Consider the following 18,486-nt stretch of genomic DNA (forward strand, 5'->3'; position numbering starts at 1 on the left):
TACCAGATAAAGGGTCAGTATCCACAAAATCTATAAAGAACTTATCAAATTCAACACCCAAAAAGCAAATAATCCAGTGAAGAAATGGGCAAAAGACGTGAATAGACACTTTTCCAAAGAAGACATCCAGATGGCTAACAGATACATGAAAAAAATGCTCAATATCATTCATCATCAGGAAAATAAGATCAAAACCACAATGGGATAACACCTCACACCTGTCAGAATGACTAAAATTAGCAACACAGGCAACAACAGATGTTGGTGAGAACGTGAAGAAAGAGGAACCCTTTTGCATTACTGGTGGGAATGCAAACTGGTGCAGTCACTCTGGAAAATAGTATGGAGATTCCTCAAAAAATTAAAAATAGAATTACCCTATGACCCAGCAATTGCACTACTAGGTATTTATCCAAGGGATACAGGTGTGCTGTTTCAAAGGGGCACATGAACCCCAATGTTTATATTCCAAACTTTCACTAATTGCAAATGACACGATATTCTATGTAGAAAACCTAAAAGACTCCAGTAAAAATGTGCTAGAACTAACAGATGAATTCAGCAAAGTCACAGGATATAAAATCAAAGTACAGAAATCTATTATATTCCCAAACATCAATAATGAAGCAGCAGAAAAAGAAATCAAGGAATTGATCCCATTTATAACTGCACCTAAAACAATAAGATGCTTAGTAACCTAACTAAAGAGGTGAAAGATCTATACTCTGAAAACTATAGAACACTTATGAAAGAAATTGAAGAAGACACAAAGAAATGGAAAAGCATTCCATGCTCATGGATTGGAAGAACCAACATCTTTTAAATGTCTATACTATCCAAAGCAATCTACACATTTAATGGAATCCCTATCAAAATACCACCAGCATTTTTCACAGAGCTAGAACAAACAGTCCTAACGTTTATTTGAAACACAAAATGACACCAAAGAGCCAAAACAATCCTGAAAAAGAGAAGCAAAGCTGGAGGCATCATGATTTTGAACCTCAAGCTATATTACAAAGCTGTAATCATCAGACAGTTATGGTACTGGCACAAAAACAGACACATGGATGAATGTAACAGAACAGAAAACCCAGAAATGGACCCACAACTATATGGTCAACTAATATTCAACAAAACAGTAAAGAATATCCAATGGAAAAAAGCAGTCTCTTCAACAAATGATGTTGGGGAAACTGGACAGCAACATGCAGAAGAATGAAACTAGGCAACTTTCTTACACCATACACATAAATTCAAAATAGATGAAAGATCTAAATGTGAGACAGGAAACCATCAAAAATCCTAGAAGAGAACATAGGCAGCAACCTCTTCCACCTTCCAACCTTCTACCTTCCATCCACCAGTGGATGTAGCCACTTCTTACTAGACATGTTACCAGAAGCAAGGGAAACAAAAGCAAAAATGAACTATTGGGACCTCATCAAGATAAAAATCTTCTGTACCACGAAGGAAACAATCATCAAAACTCAAAGACAGCCTAGGGAATGGGAGAAGACATTTGCAAATGACATATCTGATAAAGGGTTAGTATCCAAAATCTATAAAGAACTTATCCAACTCAACATCTAAAAAACAAACAGTCCAGTTAAGAAATGGGCAGCAGAAGACATGAATAGTCATTTTCACAAAGAAGACATCCAGGTGACTAACAGACACATGAAAAGATGCTCAACATCACTCCTCATCAGGAGATCAAACCACAATGAGATACCACCTTACACCTGCCAGAATGGCTAAAATTAACAACACAGGAAACAACAGATGTTGGCAAGGTTGCAGGGAAAGGGAGCCCTCTTGCACTGTTGGTGGGAATGCAAACTCTGGAACACAGTATGGAGATTCCTCAAAAAGTTAGAAATAGAACTACCCTATGATCCAGGAATTGCATTACTAAGTATTTACCAGAGGATACAAAAATACAGATTTGAAGTGGCACATGCACCCCGATGTTTATAGCAGCATTGTCAACAATAGCTAAACTATGGAGAGAACCCAAACGTCCATCGACTGATGAATGGATAGAAAAGAGGTGGTATGTATGTACACACACACACACACACACACACACACACACACACACACACACAGGAATATTACTCAGCCATCAAAAAAGGATGAAAGCTTCCCATGTGCAACAATGTGGATGGAGCTAGAGTATATACTATGCTAAGTAAAATAAGTCAGTCAGAGAAATACAAATACCATATGGTTTCACTCATATGTGGAATTTAGGAAACAAAACAGATGAACATATGGGCGCAGAAAAAAAAGAGAGAGGGAAGCAAATCATAAGAGAACAAACTGAGGGTTGATGGAGGGAGGTGGCTGGGGGATGGGCTAAATGGGTGATGGGGATTAAGGAGGGCACTTGTTATAATGATCACTGGGTGTTGTATGTAAGTGATGAATCACTGAATTCTACTCCTGAAACCAATATCCCACTACATGTTAACTAACTAGAATTTAAATTAAAAATTGGAAGAAAAAAAAAACCCTTTCAGTACTTTTTCTAAAATGTGGCTTCCCACTTAAGATAAAGATTACAATAGCCTTCAGGCCCACCACATTACCTCTCTGATCTATATTCTTAGGATTTTTTCCTTGTTCTCACCACTCCAACCACACCATCCATGCATGCCAAGTGTGCTCCCACCTCAAGCGATTTGTACTTAGTGTTTCCCATTTCTGGAATATTCTTCTCTAGCTCCATATCTACAGTGTTCACTTCTTCACCCACCTCAGATTTTTGCTCAATTGTGACTTTCTCAATGAAACTGGCCCTTATGAACATATTTATTACTAGCAAAAATCACCCTGGAGTCAAAACCTCTCTATGCTTTTTCTCCATAGCACCATCTGATATATAATATTTTATTTGTTCTTTATTATTTCTATCTCCCATACTAGAAGATAACTTCCATAAAGCTAGGTCCTCTATCTTCATCATTGCTATATTGACAGTGTCTTGAACAATGGTTCTTAGCAGTTGTTCAATATAACTCGTTGAATGAATGAACGAATAAATCCAAGATGAGCAAAAATTTTGGTTTATGGGTATTTGGCATTTTCTGCTTAGACTACAAATACCACCCCCATCTTTACGAATCTTATTATACGGAGCACAGTTGGCAAAGGCACAGAAAGCAGGCACTCTCACACAACTGTGAGTGGAGGTGTATAAACCTCTTTGCAAAGGTATTCTCCAATACCTATCAACTTTTTAAATGTATATGCATTATACCCCCCAAATCTCTTTAAATTTGCCCAACGGAAATAATGGCACGGGTGCACAGCACTGCACCTGTTTTGTTTGTTTGTTTGAATCAAGACTGGAAGCAGGGGCTTCAGTTTCAGCTTAGGATGCGGGAAGCTGGAAAGAGCATCGCTGCCACCCTTACGACAAAAATAATGCTGAACGATCTCCTGGCGTTTTATTTAAAAATAAATGAAGTTGCTCTAGCGCCACGCAGGCTCAGCGAGACAGGGGAGAGCCCAAAGTCCAGAGGGCCAGCTGCAAATTCCACACCGAACCACCGCGAGGTCCGTAAACGTGCCCCCCACCCCCACCCTGGGTTCCTCAGCCCCGCTGGGGCCCCACTCAGCTCTCGCATAAGTTTCCGTTTCCTGGAACTGGACTCCGCCTAGTCCGGGATCAGATTCACTTTTCAGTTTCCTTTTCCCGCTCGGGTCCTGCGTTTAACAAAGCCCACGCCTGGGCAGCGACCTCGCGCCGCCGACGCCCCGCGGGAAGCGCGCGCCGCCCGCCCGCACTCCCCGCGCACGCGCACACGCCCGCCCGCGCGCGTCCCGCCGCTCGGCCGCTGGGGATCCCAGTCCTGAGGAGAAAGCCCGAGGGGACAGCCGCCCCTCTCCCCCCTCCCGGACGGCCCGCAGCGCCCAGCCACCATGAGGTGAGGGCTTTCCCCGCTTCTGCTCTCAGACTGCGTAGGCCTTTGTTTCAAGCCGGTGTTTTTCTTTCATTCCGTTGCCAGCGCAGCGGCACGGCCCTGCCGGGGGCCGAGCCCCTTGCGTCCTGCAGCCGGGCGTCGTGTTCGGAGCGCTCCCCGAGAGCCCTGTCCCGGTCCCGGGCGTCTGGAGTCGGGCCTGGCGGGGAGGGTGACCGCGCGCGCTTCCCGGGAGCTCCGACCCTCCAGGGCGTCCGCGGTCAGGACTGTCGGGTCGGGGAGCCAGGCGACGCGCCCCGGGAGCCTGTGCCCTCCCTGCGGCTTTTCTCCGCGGCGGCGACGGCCGTGCTTGGTTGTCGTCCGCCCCCGGGCCGTTCCCGGGCGGCTTCTACGTGGCACGCGTCGCCTGAGGCCCGTCGCCTTCCTCCCCTTCCCGGGACCGCAGCTGCCATTCCCCCCGAGGTGGACAGACGCGGTTTGGCCGCAGCCCTGCAGTTGTCACCTAGGTCTACTACTGCCATTTTGCCTTTCCGATTCTGGGTCTGAGTCCTTCCCTTCCTGGGAGCTGCCTTTGTGCCGCGTCCAGATTCTTATTGTTCCCCCCAATCCGCTATTTTACGGGGGTGTCTTCATCTGTCTCCTTTACTGCCTTTTGGTGGTGGGGTCCCGTTTCGTATCCCCGGGGGCTGGCACCCTGCCCGGTGCGTGATTAGTGAAGCAGTTAATAAGTTGACGGGTGAGATTTGGGGCTCCTGAAGCTGAAAGCCCTTTCTTCTCAATCCTGACTCTGAACATCTACTCGTTGGGTGACCCAAAGCAAAGTTGCTTCCACGCTCTGAGTCTGTTCCTTATCTGTGCAAATTACTGGCATCCAAATCTTAGGCCTGTGGGCTTAATGCACGGGGTAGTACCTAATATTTGCAAATGTTTACTATTATTTTAAGTAAAAAAGAAATTTAATAAGTGCCTCGCTTCTCACATCTGTAACAAGGGAGGGAGGTATCAGGACGGTGCCTGAAGAAATGAGGAGGAAAAGGGGGGTGCTCTGTATGTGTATGCAGGATGCCCTGGAAGAGGGGTGGACCCCAGTGGGGACTTTCTCCCAAGGACGATGAAAGACTGCTTCTTCCTGAGAAAAAGCCCCAAATTGCCTAAAGATAAATGTTGCCTTTTCAGACACAATAGCCTCTCTCTGCCAGCTTCCCAGAGACTGAATTTAAAAATTAAGCAGAGTTTAAAAAATAACATTTCTCGAGGCACCAAGTTGTGCATAAATTCCAGAGCCTGGGCAAGGCACTTCAGTGACTGAATAGCCCATTGAGATCTCACAACCACATTCGAATAACCTGAGGCAGCCCTCCTTATCGTTCTTGAGGGGGGGCTGGTGTAAACCTTCACAACAAAAGCAGATGTTCATTTTACTCTGTGGATGGACAGGGGGCTGGTTAGCCCATTTGTCACCCATCTGGGCAGGCTGTTAAGGAGATGTCTTGCCTCTGAGTTTGGTGCAGTTACACCAGAGTAAGGAACAAACTACCACGGGACAGCCATACCAGGTTTCCCAGTCAGCACCATAGGAAATAGTCCAAAATTTATTTTCAGAATCAAAACATGGAGCCAGACAGAGAGTATGCCAAGATATAAAGACAAGTGGGATAGGGAGTACTGCAGTGGGAGAAAAGTTTGGAGCCATTAGCAGGAAGCGAAGAACTAGTAAGAATTCCCTCCTCTGGAATCCAGGTACTTGTTATGCTGATCGCCTATACCTCTGGGCTGGACTTGCCAGAATTTGCCAGGATGTAACTACATTCATTCAACAAATATTTATTGAGCTTCTGTTAATTGCCTGGAATAATAGATTCCAGGGACACAGTAGTGAAATACAAAAATCAGAACAAGGTCCCTATTCTTATGGGGCTTAATTTAAAATGGGGGAAATAGGGGCGCCTGGGTGGCTCAATCGGCTGAGCATCTGGCTTCGGCTCAGGTCATGATCTCACAGGCCGGTGGGTTCGAGCCCCACATTGGGCTCTGTGCTGACAGCTGAGAACTTGGAGCCTGCTTCAGATTCTGTGTCTTCCTCTCTCTGCCCCTCCCCAACTTGTGCCATGTCTCTGTCTCTCAAAAATAAATAAACATTTAAAAAAATTGCCTTTAATGGGGGAAATAGATAAACAATAGATCAATACAGAAAGTGTTAAGAGCTACAAGGAAAATAAAATAGTGTAATGGGCTAAGAAAGTGATCTAGAATGGAGGGGGCTATTTTAGATAGTTCTGCCACAGGTGGCCTCCTGGGTAGGGAATGTTGGAACTGAGTTACAGGAAAGAACTAGTCATGTAAAGACTTAGGAACAGAACATTGCAAGAATAAAAACAACAGGGATAAAAGTCCTTGAATTTGATATGTTTGAGAGAGAAAGAAGGTCAATATGTCTAAAACAGTGAATGAGGAGGAAAGTAGGAGGAGAAAAGGTTGGACGGATAGATAATACCAAGTCCTTTAGGGACTTCTAGGACATGACAAGGGCTGGATTAATATTTAACGGTGTTGGGAAGCCATTGGGAGATTTTAAGCATGAGACTGACCTATCTGGTTCACATTTTCATAAGTTTACTAGTACTCTGAGGGGATCAAGAGCCAATGCTGGGAGACCAGATATTTGCTGTACCTCAAAGGAAAGGTGATTGTGGTTTAGACTAGGAAGAAATGGAGTAGAAATGGAGAAAAGTGGATGGATTTGAGATGTATCTGGGTGATAGAATTAACAGGACTTCCTGTTGTATTGGATGAGAGGTTGAGGGAAGAAGAGAAATCAGATTTCTCCTAGATTATTTGGCCTGTGGAACTAAGAGGTGCCAAAAAAGATGAGGTCCTGAGGCACAGGCTCAAGGAATCCAGATTTCTGGATTGGCTATGTTTGTTTGAGATGCCAGTTGATGTTTATTTTTAATGTTTATTTTTTTTTAATGTTTATTTTTGAGAGAGAGAGAGAAAGACAGTGTGAGAGGGGTAGGGAGAGTGAGAGAGGGAGACACAGAATCAGAAGCAGGATACAGGCTCTGAGCTGTCAGCATAGGCCCCAACCCGGGGCTTGAACTCACATCTGTGAGATCGTGACCTGAGCCAAAGTTGGATGCTTGACTGAGCCATCCAGGTGCTCCTGAGATGCCAGTTGAACTTCTAACTGAAGATGTGAATAAAAAGTCATTAAGTGGGGCGCCTGGGTGGCGCAGTCGGTTAAGCGTCCGACTTCAGCCAGGTCATGATCTCGCGGTCCGTGAGTTCGAGCCCCGCGTCAGGCTCTGGGCTGATGGCTCAGAGCCTGGAGCCTGTCTCCGATTCTGTGTCTCCCTCTCTCTCTGCCCCTCCCCCGTTCATGCTCTGTCTCTCTCTGTCCCAAAAATAAATAAACGTTGAAAAAAAAAAAAGTCATTAAGTTTGGAATTTAGGGCAAAGATCAGAGATCAAAGAAATATATTGGAAGATCATCAGGTCTACGTTAGAAAGTCTTGAATTGTGGGAAAAAAATATTTTAATTCACTTCTCTTAATAATGATGATAGTTGGATCTTGATAACTAAGAGTTTTGCCCTTCCTTTGCACCATTTCAAAAAAATGTTTTAGTCTTTATTTTTGAGAGAGAGAGACAGAGCAAGAGGGAGACACAGAATCCAAAGCAGGCTCCAGGCTCTGAGCTGTCAGCACAGAGCCCAACTCCTGAGCCAAAGTAGAACGCTCAACTGACTGAGCCACCCAGGCACCCCTGGTTCATTTTTAAAATATTTTTACCCAGCTTTTTTGTTGTTTGAGAGAATCACTAATCATCCTTAAGTAAATCTCTCTGCCACTCCTTATCTAAAGCACTGTGCACAGCAAGTCCTGGCGAGAAGTAGTTCATCTAAAACAACTGCAGCAATGTACAATGTTGTGACTTTAGAATGAGGGTTCGTATTTGAAACCATTGTTTTCTTAACCTGAGACCTTTCAGTAAATATCTGACATATCCTTTCTAATGGGCAGCCACACAGACTTCTTACCTGCTCTTTAAGCTGCTCTCTAAAATCCCTTTATTTTTATTTTTATTTTTTTAGGTCCTCCTGAGGCAAAGTGAATTTTAAATACATTATATATATCACATATTTTAAAGCAAGCTCTTCTGTAAACAACCTCTAATTTTTATATTAAAGAAGTAGTATACCATTATGGTCGAAAGGCATAAGCTTTTCAGTCAGGCAGAACTAGGTTTGAATCTGGGCTCAGCCAGTTTATAGCTCTGTAACCTTGGAAACGTATTTTAAACTCTTATCTCCCTGTCTTCATCCATAAAATTGGGAAAATAATAAAAGATTCTTAGAAAAATTACATATAATTCGTATAAAGTGCTTGGCACACTGCCTGGAATATAGTAAACTATCAATGGTAGCTTCAGGGTTGTTATTTTCTTTTTTTTTTTTTTAATGTTTCTGTATTTGCTTTTTTTTTTTTTTTAAGTTTATCCATTCACCTTGAGAAAGAAAGAGATCATAGGGAGAGGGGAAGAGAGAGTGAGAGAGAGAATCTCAAGCATCTCTGCACTGTCATTGCAGAGCCAGATTCAGGGCTCGAACTCACGAACTGTGAGACCATGACCTGAACCGAAATCAAGAGTTGGATGCTCAACCGACTGAGCCACCCAGGAGCCCCAGCTTCAGGGTTTTTTTGTTTCGTTTTGTTTTGAGTACTCATCTGATTCTAGATAGTATGTTAGAAATAATATAACATTCATACTAACAAACTGAATCTGCAGTGAGCCCAGGTCCTTTGTTTAAGTTGTTTTTTTTAAATATGTCCTTGTCTGTCATTTAATTTAGCTCTTCACCTTGAATAAATAGCAGAAATTTCAAGTTAAAGGAAAGCTCTAACCTGTTGGGCTTTTATCTGTTAAGCCCTGTAGGCCCAGTGTCTCTAACTCTCCCATCCCATATAGTAGCCATTAGTCATATATGTGGTTATTGTAATTAATTAAAAGTAAATAAAAAATTAGATTCCTTACCTGTACTAGTCAAATTTCAAGTAATCAGTGGCCACATGTGGCCAGTGTGTCATATTATACAGCACACATAAGAACATTTCCATCATTGCAGGAAGTTCTTTTGGAAAGCTCTGGTGTAGAACCTACTACATATGCTAAAATGTGAGACCTGTATATTTAATTTTATTAATTAATTATAAACTTAAATGCCCCCTAAATATAATATTAAGTCAATTATTTATGTTTACATTTAGTATTTATAAAAATTGGAAAACAATTCATGGAGTAGTATTTGAGTTATAAATATGAAATGGTTTTATTTTTCCAATCACTACTACTAATGTGTAATTAATTCAGTTCTCTAACTCTTCGGTTACTTTTTGCTATTAGGACAGCCCCTTTCCAGTTCCTAAAGACTCTGTCTGATTCCATTTAAAACCTCAATCTCATATTTTTTGGGTGTTTTTGAGAGAGAGAACATGCATCCACAAGCAGAGGAGGGGCAGAGGAAGAGAGAGAATCTTAAGCAGACTCTACACCCAGCACTAGCCTGGCATATGAGATTATGACCTGAGCCAAAATCAAGAGTCATACACTTAACCAACTGAGCCACCCAGGCGCCCCACCATATGTGATTTAAAGCATTCTTCTCCTCCTTCTCACCCCCCACCAAATATTGATGTAAGTGCTCTACAGAAACGGAAATGTGATAGACTAGACTTTAGGATGACTGGCAAGGTGGGGGTGCAGCTTTAGCTAAGGTGATTAGGGGTACCACTCTTTAAAGCGCTGACATTTGAGCCAAGACAAGAATTGTGAGAATAAGTAAGCCCTAGAACTCTCTTAGGAAAAGTTCACAGAATGTGGGAATAAAAAGTACATGCAGATGCCCTTAGGTAGATACGTACTTCGCAGAAGAAATAACATAGAAATTTTTTTAAAGGACTCTGTGGCTGGAGTGCAGTGAGTGGGAAGAAAGTTGTACAAAATGAGGCCAGAGAAGTAGTCAAGGGCTGGATGACATGGTTAGGAGTTTGAGACTGGAGATAAAGATTTGAATATTAACAATGTATAGCTTTGCTTCTGCGTCATGTTCTATCTTTCTTGCAGTTATCCTCACCTCTCTCCCCCAAGCATCATTTTTTCCCTTACTACTGGATCATTCCTATTGGCATATCATTAAGTTATTAAAAATATTGTGAGTACAAATTATTTTGACGATTCCCTCAGCCTCCTACCTTCCTTCCAGATACAGCTCTATTTCTCTACTTCCTTCATAGCAAAATTCCTTGATAAGAGTGGCCTGTATTCCCCATATCCACTTCTTTACCTTGCATTATCCCCTCAACCAACTCCAGTAATATTTTCATCCCTACCATTCTAGTGAAACACTTAACATGGTCCTCCACAGCTTTACTCCTGCTAAAACTGTGATCTCCTATCTGTCCTCGATTACTCAATCTCTTAGAATCATTGTACACTTGCATATTGATCTCTCTTTCTCAAAATAAACATTTTCTTCCTTAGGCTTTCATTGATACTAGGTTTCTTAGTTTTCCAGCTCCCTCACTGATTATTCTTTCTTGGCCTCCTTTCCTGGTCATTCTACTCTGCTTCATTTAGAGTGTCCTGCGGCTTAGTTTTTGACCTTCTCTGTCTATGCTCACTCCTTAGGTAATTTCATTCTAGATATTGTGCTTTTAAAGTTCATCTGCATGTGATGACTCCCAATTTTATATCTGTAGTTCTAACTTCACTCCTTGTTCCTGGTATTTTCTTCATTAATATCCAACTTCATACTTGGTATCTTCACTTGAGTGTGTAATAGACATCTCAAAATTAATATTTCCAGATAGTCCTCTTGATTTATCAACTTCCTGAAGTCAAAAGCATAGGCATCATCCTGCATTTCCTCTTTTCCTTATGGCCCTCCCTACACCCAGTCCATCAGAAAGACCTGTCAACTCTGCCTCAAATATAACGAGTCCAGTCCTCACTAACCCCATACTGCAACCACAGTGTAAGCTTGCATCATCTCTCCTTGGATTTCCTCTACAGCTTCTTTCATGTCTCCTTCAGGGAGATTTGCTCTGGCCATGTTCTTTAAATGTTAACCACTTCTCAGAACCCCTGCCAACTTTCCATTCCCCCACCACCACCCTTTCTGCTATATTTTTCTTTTTATTACCATCTCACATACTCTATACTTTCATTTATTTTTTTTCCATTTATTTTTTTGTCTTTTCTTGGTATACACCACTGCCCTATCTATTATAAGCTACATGAAGTCAGGTTGTTTTTTCACTTTTGTTAACAGGTGTATCCCAACACTTAGAACAGTGCCCTCTACATTGTAGGCTCTTAGTACATCTTGGTTGAATAAATAATTTCCCTATCAGTTTCCCAGCTTCCTCTCTTGATGCTTGATTGTCCATTCTCCTCAGAGCAGCCAGAGGGATTTTTTTTTTAAAAACTCTTACTTCAAATTGCCCCTTTCAAAAAGGCTATTCATTCACAATTATAACGGAAGTACTCCCCCAACCACCATCACCCTTAATCCCATTACTCTGATTTTTTTTTTTTCTTAGCTTAATTAACACTTACTACTATCTGGAATTATAGTGTCCATTTGTTTTCATATTGATTTGTTTACATATTTGTTTTCCATCAACTCCTTTTGTTCCTTCCTCTCCCAGAATGGAATTGCCACGAAGAAAGGGCCGTTTTCTAACTTGTTCACTGCTATATCCATACAACTAGAATATTGCCTGGCATATATGACATGAGGTGGTCAATAAATGTTTTGAGGGCACTATTACTATAATTCCCAAAGACATTTATATAACTATATATTTCACATACAAGTGGGTGGAGGATTCTGTGTGCATCAGAAAGGGAAATAAACATACATTCACACACACATGCCCTGTGTACTGTTCATCCCATAATTAGGGCATTTTCGTCTTTGAGAGAAGACTTAAGGAATTTATTTTCTGTACATTTCTTAATTATAGTTAATAGTAGATTTAGAAAGTCTTTCCTGACTGCCACACCACCACTATCAGCAAAACAAATGAATAAAGCCAAAAATTAGTTGCAGACAGTAGAAACCTAATTCAGAGTGGCTTAAGCAGACAGAGAGAGGTTATTTCCTTAAGTAAATAGAAGTCCAGAGTAGACAAGGTGATCCAGGCAAAACTAGTTACTGTCATGAACAATTTCTCTTTCTTCCCATCTAAGCTGTGCTTTCCTCTGTTAGATTGTTTCTCAAGCAGGCTGACTCTCCCCGAGTTTGGAAAGATGTCCACCAGCAAATCTAAGCTTATATCCTACCAACTTAAAATTTTTAGAAGGAAGGTGGATAGTTCTATCAAAGTCCCATTTCAGCACAATTGTATTTTAATTGGACTATCTCTGAATAAATCCCTGGGACCAGGTGATGGCCGGAATATCATGTGTCTTCCCAGACTAAGCAGTAGACATCCCATTTCAAATCACATAGATTGAGAGTAGAGGGAGATGTTCCAGAAATGGAAACCAAAAGAGGCATCCTTACCAAGTAAAAACCACAGATGTCCACAGCATCGGATTACGTATGTTTCCTGGGTCACTTGCAAGAAACTTCATGCTGAGTTGTAATTCACTACTTATAAGGTCTGTATAAGCAGGGCTGTGTCTTGTTCGCAGTTACATACCAAGGGTTATCTAGAAAATCTTACACATAAAAGGTTCTCAGTAATGAATAAATATTTCCTTGTCCTTCCTTTCCCCTTCATCTTCCTAGTTTCAGAGACAGTGTTTCCAGTGTGCCCTGCAGATATTCCACTGTGCCTTGCACAAAGGGAGCTCAACAAATATTGTAAAGTGAATTTTAGGGGCAATGATAGGGTAATAATAAGTATTAGCTATTGTTGCCCACGACCCCAGAATTCAGAAGGATGTAGCACTTAATATCAAATTTACTAAGCTTACTAAATTTCCTTTTGCCTTTTCCCCATCTATTTGGAAATATCTGTTACTCTCCTTTTATCTGTCTCAAACTTATGCTTCTCCTCATCTTGTGGTATACCAGTTACTGTGTGTTTCTGTGACTTTTCTCTCTGTGGGGTTTCCTTCCTTTCCTTCGTCTCTCTCTCCTTCTCGTCCTTCCTTCTTTCACAAAAATGATGCATTGGTATGGCTTCTGTGTCTCCTCCAGTGTGCTGCTTTTTCTTATTTCTCACCTCCTCTTCTCCCCCTTCCTACTCATAATACAGAAGTGTAATTTTTATATTAATTATTGACTGTGTATATAGTTATTATTCTTAATTTTTAAGGCAAGTAAATAAAAACATTTTAAATTCCCTTTTGTAAAAATTGGAGGTACTGGTGGGTTAGTGACTGCCAAAGGAAATATATATTCTGTAACATAGAAAACCCTGACATCTCTCCAGAGCTGCTTTTGCAATAAATAATGAGAATATTTCTAGACTTTAACTCTACACCAAGGAAATTAGTATAAAGTTGTAGGGGACTAGTGCTTGAACTGTAAGATCAAATAAAAGATAGAAGTGTTGTTAAGCAAAAAACAGTATTTAAGGTTTAAAGATTGATTATTTCCTTTATTTCTTCAAAGTTAAAAAGGATTTTATCTTTGCAGTGAAATTCCTAAGGACTCCTTGAAGGCCCTTCTGTTGGAGTTAGAATGTCACTTTACATGGAATTTACTTAAGGAAGACATTGACCTGTTTGATGTGGAAGATACAATTGGGCAACAGCTTGAATTTCTTACCACAAAATCCAGACTCACTCTTTATAACCTATTGGCCTATGTGAAACACCTAAAAGGCCAAAATCAAGATGCCCTAGAATGCTTGGAACAAGCAGAAGAAATAATCCGGCGAGAACATTCAGACAAAGAGGAAATACGAAGTCTGGTCACTTGGGGAAACTATGCCTGGGTATATTATCACATGGACCAGCTCAAAGAAGCTCAGAAGTATATAGACAAGATAGCAAACGTTTGTAAGAAATTGTCTAGTCCTTCTAACTACAAGTTGGAGCGTCCTGAGATTGACTGTGAAAAAGGGTGGGCACTCTTGAAATTTGGAGGAAAGTATTACCAAAAGGCTAAAGCAGCTTTTGAGAAGGCTTTGGAAGTGGAACCTGACAATCCAGAATTTAACATTGGCTATGCCATCACGGTGTATCGGCTGGATGATTCTGACAGAGAGGGGTCTATAAAGAGCTTTTCTCTGGGTCCTCTGAGGAAAGCTGTTACCCTGAACCCAGATAACTCCTACATTAAAGTTTTTCTGGCACTAAAGCTTCAAGATGTACATGCAGAAGCTGAAGGGGAAAGGTATATTGAAGAAATCCTGGACCAAATATCATCCCAACCTTATGTCCTTCGTTATGCAGCCAAATTCTACAGGAGAAAAAATTCCTGGGACAAAGCTCTTGAACTTTTGAAAAAGGCCTTGGAGGTGACACCAACCTCTTCTTTCCTGCATCACCAGATGGGACTTTGCTATAGGGCACAAATGATCCAAATCAAGAAGGCCACGCGCAACAGACCTAAAGGAAAGGATAAACTAAAAGTTGATGAGCTAATTACATCTGCTATATCTCATTTCAAAGCAGCTGTGGAAAGAGACTCTATGTTTGCATTTGCCTACACAGATCTGGCCAACATGTATGCTGAGGGAGGCCAGTATAGCAATGCTGAAGACATTTTCCAGAAAGCCCTTCGTCTGGAGAACATAACTGATGATCACAAACATCAGATCCACTATCACTATGGCCGCTTTCAGGAATTTCACCGCAAATCGGAAAGTACTGCTATCCACCATTATTTAGAAGCCTTAAAGGTCAAAGACCGGTCGTCCTTACGCACCAAATTGACAAGTGCTCTGAAGAAATTAGCTATCAAGAGACTTGGTCACAATGCTTCAGATGTGCAGAGTTTAAGTGCCCTAGGGTTTGTTTACAAGCTGGAAGGAGAAAAGAGGCAAGCTGCTGAGTACTATGAGAGGGCCCAAAAGGTAGATCCAGAAAACGCAGAATTCATTACCGCTCTCTGTGAACTTCGACTTTCTATTTAAACACATACTCTAGGAGATTAGTTATAAGCTTTTGTCTTCATTTTGGGTTGTATTTTTTGTTTATTATTTTAATCCATTGTTCATTATAGAGCCAATTCTTTTGAATGATTATTATGTACTAAGCATTATGCTAAATACTATTTTATATACGTAATGATGAATCTTTTTGCTGTTTTCTTCTCTTTTAAATTCATATAATCCTTTGAGAAACAGAAACATTTCAGCTCTTATAACTCTTAAAAATGGTTTGGTCATTATGACTTTATACCCTTTATCTTTGTTATTTATAATAAGTTTTTATTAAATTTTATCAAATTTCCCATATTATTCACACAGTGAGTATAATTCTGCATAAACGCTTGACACCTAGGTCAGGAATATTCTTTCAGCAGAATTATATTAGTTAAGCTTTTAACTGTGTAGCTTGCAGAAGATGAACCCTTCAGTTACAGATGTTCTCACTTTGAGAACCTGATAGTCACCTAAAGAATCCTCTTTGGTGAAAGAAAAATGTTCATAATAATAAAAAACTTGTTATCTATGGTGACTTTAATAAAAGAAAAATCTAGAACAGGAAAAAAAATTTCTTTAAATACAGAACTAAGGGACCCATGAGAAATCACAAGCATTATCTCCCAAAATGTTCATTAAGTAGCTAGAAATAGTTGTGAGAAAAAAAATGAATGGAAAATCATATCTCAAGTTTCTCTGGTTCTTTTAACTAGAAGAATGAACTTAAACTAATCTAGATGAAATTAATTTTATTCTTTCACATTAAAATTGCAGTATTTTTAGTTTAAAATCGTTAAGCTTGAAAGCAGACTAATTGGGAAATTGGGAGAAATGATAGACAAATGGGTAAAATAGATGTTCCTAACATACATCCCTAGATTAACAAGATTTCAGTGATTTGGGTTTCGGTCTGGACTGGATCATTCTCATACCCCCAATTTCTGATCTTTGGTTCACTATTTTAGTATTCTGAAGTTACTTCTGTGAATCTTTTTCTTTTGTCTAAAGTTTTCAGACTGACATGTTTTCCTATAGATCCTTTCAGTTTTAATATCCATCTTGAAGGGTCACTGCTTAAGGGCGCTTACCCCAGGGGACATTGTTAATTGGGATATTGCTAAAAGTAGCATATCTAATGTTGCTTCTTTGATTATGGACTACACAATTATATTTACCACCACAGTATTAGTGGAAAGTGTGCCATGTGATTTAATTCTCCATACCTCTACTGTAGCTCTGAAAACTACTGTATATATGTTTGTGTGTTTTTTACTTTTTGTTACTTTTTAATTTTTTTTTTCCTGTTATGGTTTTGATTATTATAAAAGTAATGAATTCTCACTGTAAAATTTCAAACTTAACAGAAGCATATGAATTTAAAATAAGAGCACTCCCCTCACCCTTCCCTAATTCTATGCCCCCATGGTAATCTGTTAACAATTTAATATGTATCCTTCCAGATATTTTTTCAATGCGTATTCAAACATACATCCATACTACAGTGTATTTCATAAATTAAATTTTTAAAAATGCTTGTTTTACTTAAGCCCCTGCTGTTTTTGTTTATTTTGCTCATTTGCTTATTCAAGAAATAAGAATGGGAAGGGAATGATCTTTACTTAAGTATTTCAGAAATTTGGGACTGAAGTCCTGACCTATCAGTAGAAGCTTGTGTTACACTCTGCAGCAAATATTTTATTTTGCAGCAAGTCATTTTCCCCCACTGGGAATAATGTAATTAAGGTTATATTCCCAAGTAAGGAATTTACACACAATGTAATACAGTTATGATATCAAAACAATGACACAACTATAAGCCTCTATTTAAATACTTAAATAGTCTATTAAGTGACTTTAAAATTCACTAGAGGGGCGCTTGGGTGGCTCAGTCAGCTGAGCATCTGACTCTTGATTTTGCCTCAGGTCAGGATCCCAGGGTCATGAGATAGAGTCCCACGTGGGACTCCACACTGAGTGTGGAGCCTGCTTAAGATTCTTTCTCTCTCTCTCTCTCTCTCTCTCTCTCTCTCTCTCTGTCTCTCTCCCTGCCCCTCTCTCTCATGCTCACTCTCTTAAAAAAATAAATAAAATTTACTAGATATTATAACATACCAACATATAAGAAGTCATAAACACCAAGAAAGTATAAAATTGGTATATGAAAAATACAACTCTATAAAACACTGAACTAAAATTAGTATGCTTATAATAACTGTAAGTTTTGTCACTAATTTTGGGCTTGCCTTCCTAAAATTTAAAACTATTTAGAGATAATTTCAGAGAGCCTTAGGTTTTAAAAAGACCTCAGAGTTCATTCTCCTTTATCAATTAACCATCAAAACTTGGAGGTTGAATTATCTTCCTAAATGATAATTTCATCTTCAGATAGTCCTAATCTTAGAAATTTGTTCCTTCCATTTAACTGCATACTTTTGGCCTGAAGTGTATACATTTTGGTCTGTCTTTAGGGGCCTCAAAGATCTAATCCTTTTTAGAGGTGACATTTTGTATCAAAACTCTTGATTGCAGGTGGCATAAAACCTAGCTCAAACTGACCTAAGCAAAAATGGGAATGTAATGGCTATTGTAATTTAATAGTCTAGGGGCAGTACTAGGTTCAGATAAATTTGAGGGACGAGTCACCAAATACATATCAGTGGCTATTATTGTAAGTCAAGTGATGCTGAGTAGCCAAAAACCAAGTGTCTACTATATATGTCTAAAAGTATTTGAAGACAATTGCTCTCTGTCCCCTAAGAATTCTTTAAGTTAAGCATGCTATTTTCTTTCAGCCCACCCCCATCTCCATCATGGTCAGTTTTAGTTCTCTCCAAATTGTCTCTATCCTTTGCTAATGGTTTGTGCTCAAAGTTTAACTTAATACCCAAACTGAGGTTTTAGGACTATAGTAGAATGATCCTTTCTTTTTTCTATGAACTATACTCCTATTAATGTGGCCCCAACCAAAATATCTCCTTGGTATCTACCCATGTGTAGGTTTTTCCACCCATGCCATTTAAAGGTATGTTTTTCATATCCTCTACCTGAGCATTTGGCTTTTAAAAGTGCTTTATGTCACTTGGTAGCATTCAGCACTTCAATTCAGATAACCCATACCTCTTTAAAAAGTTGAGGAAAAGTTTATATATAAAATGTTAGTCATTGCAAATAACAGATAATGGAATCCTAACTTGTCTTTAAAATAGTAGCAGAAATAAATCTTGTTTTCAAGCAAGACCTAATCTTAAGAGGTGTGACCAAGACATAATCACTCTACTCAGCTCTGATCAGATTTGGCTCCATTCTGAGAAAGCTCCATCTTTGTGATACTAAGATGGCTGCCGCATGTACTCTTATACCAATGCAGTGGGAAAGAGTGTATTTGCTCTCCCAGCCGCTTGAGAAGTCTAGCTTTGCTCTCTGATAGGACTGCCTTAAGTGATGTGCCA

General features: G+C 40.0%; 1 protein-coding gene across 1 annotated transcript; it reads left to right on the forward strand.

Annotated features, from left to right (window-relative positions):
- The first annotated feature begins 3,642 nt into the window (after positions 1-3,642).
- Positions 3,643-16,578, forward strand: IFIT5 (interferon induced protein with tetratricopeptide repeats 5). Its single transcript, XM_047826301.1, has 2 exons — positions 3,643-3,935; positions 13,582-16,578. The coding sequence occupies exons 1-2, from the start codon at positions 3,931-3,933 to the stop codon at positions 15,023-15,025; spliced, it is 1,449 nt and encodes a 482-aa protein (XP_047682257.1). The 5' UTR covers positions 3,643-3,930; the 3' UTR covers positions 15,026-16,578.
- Positions 16,579-18,486: the final 1,908 nt, after the last annotated feature.

The sequence above is a fragment of the Prionailurus viverrinus genome, chromosome D2, assembly GCF_022837055.1.
Source record: "Prionailurus viverrinus isolate Anna chromosome D2, UM_Priviv_1.0, whole genome shotgun sequence".
NCBI lineage: Eukaryota > Metazoa > Chordata > Mammalia > Carnivora > Felidae > Prionailurus > Prionailurus viverrinus.